The 7,987-nt window shown below is 53.9% G+C and overlaps 1 protein-coding gene across 3 annotated transcripts in view; it reads left to right on the top strand.

The window, feature by feature from the left end:
• The window catches only part of RAD51D (RAD51 paralog D), a 6,222-nt gene extending 498 nt beyond the window's left edge, over positions 1-5,724 (top strand). The window contains exons 2-11 of one of the 3 annotated variants that reach the window (XM_017743069.1): positions 310-419; positions 1,023-1,084; positions 1,241-1,359; positions 1,583-1,664; positions 1,768-1,902; positions 2,325-2,420; positions 2,604-2,694; positions 3,430-3,500; positions 4,365-4,532; positions 5,189-5,724. In XM_017743069.1, coding sequence (XP_017598558.1) covers positions 338-419; positions 1,023-1,084; positions 1,241-1,359; positions 1,583-1,664; positions 1,768-1,902; positions 2,325-2,420; positions 2,604-2,694; positions 3,430-3,500; positions 4,365-4,532; positions 5,189-5,272 — 990 coding nt within the window. In that variant the 5' untranslated portion in view covers positions 310-337 and the 3' untranslated portion in view covers positions 5,273-5,724. Of the gene's footprint in view, positions 1-6; positions 420-1,022; positions 1,085-1,240; positions 1,360-1,582; positions 1,665-1,767; positions 1,903-2,324; positions 2,421-2,603; positions 2,695-3,429; positions 3,501-4,364; positions 4,533-5,188 lie in introns of those variants that run through there. The other 2 variants (XM_008640361.2, XM_017743070.1) reach the window with 2 other exon arrangements.
• Positions 5,725-7,987: the final 2,263 nt, after the last annotated feature.

Below are 7,987 nucleotides of genomic sequence, written 5' to 3'. Positions count from 1 at the left end.
GGCTTGGGGAATGTCCCTGCCCGGGGATGGGGTCCAGCCCCCTGCTGTGCTGCCCCAGCCGCAGCGATGCCCCCGTGCCCCCCGTGCAGCATTTTGGGCTGTTTGGCCCCAAAGGGGAATTAAACACCCACCGTAACCACCCATCCCAGACACAGCTTGGGTGGCTTCTCCCCTGCTCCAGGGGCAGGCACCATGCATGGCTCAGTGTTGGACCTGGCAGGGCAGGGTCGAGGGTTGGAGTTGATGGTCTTAGATATCTTTTCCAACCTCAATGATTCTATGAATTCCACCCTCCCATCTCCTTTGCAGGTCTCTGCTCTTCTCCCATGCTGTGGACATGGTGGTCCTGCGGGCTGGGCTCTGCCCTGGTCTCACTGAAGACATGATCCAGCTTCTCAGAGCCAATGGCATCAAGACAGGTAATGGGCTGGCATCAGGGTCTCGGGTTGGGGAATATCATCCCCTCTGCACTTGGTGGACCTGTATCATCCCAAATCCTGGGAGGATGGTGGTGGTTGAATATCCTTCCATGTCCTCCTTGCTGGATGTCTTCTGGGTCCTCTTGGGTGGATGCAGTGAGTCAGGACTTCTCCACAGGAGCAGAAGAGTGTAAGGACATGATAGAGATCCCTGCAGAGGCTTGTTGAGGATTGATCAATTATGGCTTTTGTTATGGTATTTCAGGAGGGTTTGTGCAGTTTTCCTTCTGAAAAATGCCCAACTTCCTGGAATGCTGCACCCCGGGCACCTCCTGCCCTTAAAGGGGAAGGAAAAGGTGCTGGGCTGCTCTTGAGCAAAACAAGGAAAATGTTTACCAGCTTCTTTCCCTGCTCTGTTTTGCAAGAAACAATTTGTTTTGTGATGGGGCCATCTCAGAGGAAAAACTCCTCCACTTGCAGTGTTGACAGAGGGCATAGACACTTTGCCTGTTGGTGCAGGTTTTGTCCAAGCTGGTTGTCTTCTGGTGTTTGTGGTCTGATCAGGCTCAGCTTCCAACCTCTAGTCCTTCATGTTATTTGCAGTGGTGGACTTTGTGTCTTCAGACCTGGAGGATGTTGCCCAGAAGTGTTCCCTGTCTTACAAGGTAAAAGGGACTACTCCTAAGTCCTGGTACATTAACCAGGGAGCTCAAAGCTGTTTGGCTCATGGACAAGGATGGGCTTATCTGGGGGGACCTTCTGCAGCAGATACTGGCCCTGGACTTGCTCAGTCCCGTTTCCAGACATCCCTCTTCCCCCAGGCACTGGTTGCAGTCAGACGTGTGCTCCTGGCCCAGTTCTCTGCCTTCCCTGCCAACGGAGCAGACCTCTATGAGGAGCTCAAGAGCTCCACTGCCATCCTGCCCACTGGCAGCCCAAGGTGGGTGCATCTCCCACCAGCTCTGCTCGGGGCTGGGCTTGCTGCACAAGGCTGTGGTTGCCAGCACAGGCTTTGAATTTCAGTCTCCAAGCCATCCCCATGCACTTGTCTGCATTTGGGAAGGGGACTTGAGGCACAAATATCTGGGGAGTGCTTCCTCCCGGTGCCCCTGCCATTCTGGCTGAAGGGGTGTTGATAATCCCACCTTGTGTCCACCCCAAAGCCTGGACCAGCTGCTGGACTCGGGGCTGTACACGGGGGAAGTGACGGAGCTCATGGGAGCACCGGGCAGCGGGAAGACACAGGTGAGTGGGGTGGAGGGCAGGGGAGAGGACAGGTAGGGTGAAGACGGTGCCATCAGGCACGTGAAGCAGAGGGACAGGTCCCACCCTGTCCCTGTTCCCCCAGGTGTGCCTGGGCATTGCAGCCAGTGTGTCTCTGGGCCTCAAGCAGCACGTCCTGTTTCTCGACTCCACGGGGGGTTTCACTGCCTCCCGTCTCTACCAGATGCTCCGAGCCCAGACAGAGGATGAGGAAGAGCAGGCAAGTTCCCCTGGAGCTGGTCCCTCTGCTCTCTAAAACTCACTTTGCTCTTGCCTGCAGAAAACCCCAGAGATGATTTGTCTTTCCAGCTCTGCCTTTGTCCCCTTTTTTGGGTCCAGACTCTTCCTTCCATGGCTCGGGGGGTGCTATGCTCAGGACAGACACTGCCCTTTGTTGTTTTTCTTGGGAGAAGGGAGGGACTTACTGGACTTGCAGGACTTCACTCCCTGAGCTCAATCCATGTTGCTTGTTCCATCAGCGCGATAGGGACTTAATTAATGTGTTAATGGGGTGGAGGCAAATGTGGAAGAGTAAGGGTCTCTGGCTCCATGGCATGGTGTGAATGCAGAGAGCTGGTGGCAGCTGGGGCAGGAGGAATAGGACAAGTCCTGGGAAGACTGAGGCTGTGTTTTGTGCCGCAGCTGGAGGCTCTGCAGCGGATCCAGGTGGTCCGTGTGTTCAGCATCTATGAGCTGCTGAGTGCCTTGCAGGAGCTGCGGGATCGCCTCTCCCAGCAGGTAGGAGCAAGGCTCTGGGCCTCTCTCCCTTCCCCAGAGCTGCAGGGAGGGCAGCAGAGCTTGTGTGCCTGACAAGTGACTCCAGACTACCTCATCCTGGGGGCATTGGAGCCTCTGTGCAGCTCACAGCCTCCAAAACTGCTGGATTTATTATTCCACATTGCACATGGTACCTCCTTGCAGGTCGTGAGCTCCATGGGACCTCTCAAGATGATGGTGCTGGACTCGGTGTCGGCTGTGATTTACCCTCTGCTGGGTGGCAGGCAGTCAGAGGGTGAGCTGTGCCACTGTGTGTGCCAGGAGGCTGCAGAGCTCTCTGCTCGTCCTGAAGAGCCTCTTCCACCCATGTGTGCTGTGCTTGGAGTGGGGCTGGGGCAGGACAGATGTGGATGTGGATGTGACTGCTCCCAGCTTTTCCTTTGGGGCTGGATAAAAGGGGGCTCTGTTTGCAGTGTTAGCAGCAAACACTCCAGCTGGCTGTGGCCATGCACGTTCATGGCAGTGGCCTGAAACCCATCCAGGGGAGGCACTGAACTCTTTGCCCATACATGAAAACTTCTTACAGTGTCACAAATACAGCATGGTTGCTGGCACAGTTTGCAGAACTCTTTCTGCCAGAAAGGACCATAAATCAGAAGTGAGGATACCAAGGAGCCCCCTCAAGCACCTTCCAGAGGGTCTTGCACAGCTGGGTGGCAGCCAGTGCTATCACAGGAGGTCCCCTCACAGCCATGGGCTGTAGGAAATGAAGCTGTGAGCTGGAGAGATGGGTCCTGTACCTGCTAAATCAACCTGGCTAGCTTTGTCTGGAGCTTCTGGTGCTTCTGTAGGGTTTTTTGACCTTGGGCCATCTAAGATAGGACAGGCTGAGGAATGGTCCAGTGCAGGTGTCCATGAACACGAGCGCTGGCACTGAATCCAGTGCTCCTGCAAATCCAGATGTCAGCTGCTTCCAAGATGCACTTTGGGGGCTGATCCCCAGAGAGCCAAATGCTTTGTCCTGCTCCAGGTTTGGCCCTCATGATGCAGCTCTCCAGGGAGCTGAAGACCCTGGCCAGGGAGTTCAGCCTTGCTGTTGTGGTGAGTGTTGCTGGGCTTTGTCCTTCATGTGCTGGTGTGTGGCGAGGAGCCATGGGGAGGCTGTGGAGCCTGTGGGAGAGGGGACCCCACTCTCAGCTAAGCCTGAACCCCACAGTGCCCTGCTCCCTGACATCTCTGCAGCCCGCAGATGTTTTGTTCTGAGCATGGGGCAAGACCTGGGCTGATGTGCTGCCTCCTGCTCTTGCTGTCCTCATCCAGCACGGCATTGAGCAAGGCAGAGTTAAGTACAGGCAGATGGAAAGGCTGGTTGTGTTTATTTTTGATAAAACACTGTTCATTTAAGGGGCTGGCTAGCTTCCTGGGTAACCTTTCAGTCACCTTGCAGGAACTGCAGGGCATTGCATCATCCCACAGGAGCTGGAAAGGGCCCTGCTCGAGCCTTTCCCAGCTCTTGGCCAAGCAATTGCATTTACCAATGCACCCAGACGGGTGGGTGGGACCACAATTAATGTGTCTGAACTGGGAAGGCCACACCAGAAGATGGTGGGCTGCTGAGCCTGGCACTGGAAGGTGTCGAGACAGTCCTGCCCTTCATTCTGATGAAATGACAAGGACAGCATGTCTGGAAGGACACTTGGAGGCCCCAAGTAAAACTTTGTGGTGACTTCAGCACCAGAAGTGCAGCTTGCAGATATGAGTGAGCTCCCTGAGTACTGTCTGGGGCAATTACCCGGGCTGTGTTTACAGCGGGTGGCAGAGGAGCTGAAGGAGGGCTCAGGATGGAGAAGGGAAAACCTTCCTAGAAGTAGCAGCCTGGCCAGGATTTCCTGGTGACCTCCAGCGTTCCATTACACCGAGTGGCACTGCTTTTCCTGGGCACTGATAAATCTGTTTGTGCTGCAGGTGACCAACCAGGTGACAAGGGACAGCAGCACTGGCCCACTGAAGCCAGCCCTTGGCCGCTCCTGGAGTTTCGTGCCCAGCACCCGGGTGCTGCTGGAGAGCAAAGAAGCCACCTGGGAGAAAGCCACCACACAGCGTGTTGCTTCCCTGGCAAAGTCACCCCGGCAGGTGAGGCTCCCTGGATCCATCCCTTGGGAATGCAGGAGCAGCTGTGGGACTTGGCCCTGGCTCCTGTGGAAGTGTGGCAGGACCCAGCCTCGCTGGGTGAGCCCTGGCAGTGGGAGAGGAGCTTGTGCAGCCTGGCTGGATGCTGCAGAAGAGAAGAGCATCTGTTTCCAATAGCCTGGGCTGGTATTTAAAGGCAGGATAAGTGAGTGGCAGCACTTCCAGTCCAGGTCACTGTATTCCTGATGTTGGTCTCACTCTCCTGATGGTGTGTGGGCAGTGAGAATCCCGTGGAAATGGCTCTGACACCTTCAAAGGTGACTTCAGCTTGAGCACTGCCTGAGCCTCCTGGCTCTGAGCCTGCTCTGCTGCTTGATCCAAACAAATTTGGGTATGGTGGTGTGCTGGGCAGCGAAATGCATCCTGGATGTGCTAAATAATGGTGTGTCTGGGGATGCCTGAGAGCAAGATGTTCTTTCCTTGCTAAATTGCATTGCCTGTTTCTATCTCTGCATTCAGCAGACCCAGTTAAAACAGGGGCACCAGCAGAAGGAAATCCTCAGGGCAATGTAACTGGGATTTTTGGCTCTGAGACAGGTGATGGAGGGATGCAGAGTCCAAGCAGTGTGAGGATAAGCTTTGCTCTGTTCCTCCTTCAGCCGACAGGGATACAGGTGGAGCTGGACATCGGAAACGGTGACGATTTGGAACCGAGCCCGGTGACACCCACACAGGGACTCTGATGGGACGGAAAAGCAAATGTCACAAGGTTCAAGAGAGCTGCACAAAAGCAGGCAAGCACTGAAGGTTTTACAAACTGACTCTGAGACTCCTGCAGCCCTGCGAAGGACCAACATAAAAAAATCTCTTGTTATTCTACCCTGTGGAAAAACTGAGTCTGGGGTTCCCTGGAGACCTCCCTGTCCAGAAGATGCTGCCTGCAGTGCCTGGGCTGTGAGGGCAGCAGGACAGCCAGGTCCTGCACTCTGCTGCAGGCTTGCCTTCACCCCCCAGAGCCAGCCCTCTCCTCAGGTGTTGTTTGGGACCAGCTGCATTGTCCCTGCACAACCCCACAGCTCCCCAGTCTGGTTTTGTTCCCCCCGTGGCTCGCTGCCCTGTGGTCCTGGAGTTCTGATCATCCTCGGGCCCACAGTGGGCTTGGTTCAGAAATAAAAAAAAAGCTGTTGCACATTGCTGTGGTTGTTGAGAGCTGGAATTCAATTAATGACAGCTGCTCTGATCTTAATTAGAATGTTGAGCTTTAGTCCCCAGCAGGACTGGGGTGGGACAGGCTGCTGATGAGCTGGGGCATAATGAGATGCTTGATCTTCCCTTCTCCCCAGAGTAACACCAGGCCCTGTGGGGACCTGCTGGTGTTTTTGGGGCACAGCTGGGCTGTGTAAAAACTTGCTGATAACTGATGAAGGTTCTGATCTGCATCAGCTGAGGCAGATGGGTCCTGGCTGGTACCAGCTGGCCCTGCTTGATGCTCAAGGACCTATTCAATTGCATGTGGTGATGTTTAAAATAATCTTTGCATGCTCTGCTGCTTTTTAGCTGCTCTTGCCTGCTCTTGGCAACCTCCTGAGGAGAGGGGAGGCTTGGATGTGGTGTTTCCTCTTGATCCCAGATGTCTTAGACACCCTCATCCTCAGCATAAGAGACCTCCTTGGCAGGTGAGCCGAGCCATGGCTTGCACTTCAAGGCATCTGACAGAGAATTTGGGAGCTCGGACTAATCAGAGCGTGCTCATTAAACTAATTATGCAGCAGCACAGCTCCTGGAGCCCTCTAAGGCTGTGCTTGGCACATTAAATACATAATTTTTACTGAAAACTTTTTAAAGTTGTGGATTTTTTTGTGTTTCTGGGCTCTCCGAGCTCAGGAGGGGAGGTGTGGCTCTGGGGATTGCAGCCTGGATGGAGGGGGTGAGGAGGAAGAGGATGGTTTTCCTGTCTGCTGGAGACCTGTGCTGATGTAACCAGAAATTTACCTTATTAGCTAATTTCTTGTTAATTAATTCCTTATTAGCTCCTCTCTTGGAGCTGTGGATAAAGAGCTGGTACACACAAATTTCAATTACGAATTTATCTCTCTGCCTCAGGTTCTGTAGGGGAAGCAAAGCTCTTGTGGGGGAGTGTGGAGCAGGGAAGAGCCAAATAGAAACCTCTGGGGTTATATTTGAGCCAAGAGGTCTTTCCAGATGTTTCCTTCCCCTAACCAGCAGGATGAGAGGAGGAACAACCTGCTTTGAACCCTCATTAGAGTCAGCATGAGACCAACCATGTGTGCATCTTCCCTGTGATTCCCTGAGAAATTACAAGAAATTCCACTCTTGCACTCAGTCACCAGGGAGTCACGGGGTGGTGATTCAGCAGGCACACTGCCAGTCTGCCAGGAAAGGTGATGGTGGGAAGTCTGGGCTCCTCCAAAGCTTCCCATCCCAGCTTCCATTGGCATAGCCATGATTGGGGGGGATTTTCTCTCCTTGGTATTCAGCTAATTGCAGCTGTGGGAGTTTTTTGCCTTTTGGGAAACATCTGGGTAGGTTGGGGAGGGTGGTGTGATTTGGGGTCTGGCTGGGTTTCCTGTGGCAGCTCCTCTGCTCCCAGGTGTGCTCTGAGGTCACAGTGGTGTCCTGAATTTCTGGCTGTGTTGCTGCAGGGAAGGTGTCACTGTGGGTGCTGGTTATTGCACAGTGTGGGGACAGCAGGAGGGTTCAGGTCATGGGAATCTATTACCCCATCTGGAAAAACCTGACTTCCTGCTCAAGCTCATTTGCCCTAAATTTGCATGGTAAAATCAGGCTTAAAAGAGTTTCTGATCTAAATATCCTCATTCAGCCTTTCCCCTTCATGCTCAGACAGGCACTCCTGCAGCTCTGTAACGCAGAGCTCAGGATGTCCTTTTCCCCTGCCTCTTCCCCGTGCCCAAAACAGCTGGAAAACTCCTGGAAATGCTTGGAGCAGGGCAGTGAAACCCATCCCAGGGCAGACAGGGCACATCTCACTCCAAGCAGCAGGGATGCCTTTTGGCACTTAGGGCTTATTTGCCCTTTGATAAGTATAAAATACACATATAGATGTGTGTATATATGTATAGGGATGTGTGTCTGTTTCTGTATCTCGGGATGAGAGAACCAGAGTCTCAGGCTGTGCCAGGGGAGGTTCAGGTTGGACATCAGGAGGAAGAAAGGGTGATTAAACATTGGAATGGGCTGCTCAGGGCGGTGGTGAAGTCACCATCCGTGGGGCGTTCAAGGAAAGACTGGACGTGGCACTCAGTGCTCTGGTCTGCTTGATGAGGTGTTTTCCATCCTGACTGATTCTGTGATCTCTCCGTGTATGTTCACTTCCCGTACAATGCTGATAAGCTCCGTGAACACCCAAGAGACTCCCCCAGCGCACAGAGGACGCCGCAGTGTCCCCTCCTCTTCCCACCTGCCCGCGGCGGGTCTCG

This window comes from Corvus brachyrhynchos, unplaced genomic scaffold, assembly GCF_000691975.1.
Source record: "Corvus brachyrhynchos isolate BGI_N302 unplaced genomic scaffold, ASM69197v1 scaffold99, whole genome shotgun sequence".
Taxonomy (NCBI): domain Eukaryota; kingdom Metazoa; phylum Chordata; class Aves; order Passeriformes; family Corvidae; genus Corvus; species Corvus brachyrhynchos.
The sequence above is the reverse complement of the archived record's forward strand: the minus strand, read 5'-3'. Positions and strand labels throughout refer to the sequence as shown.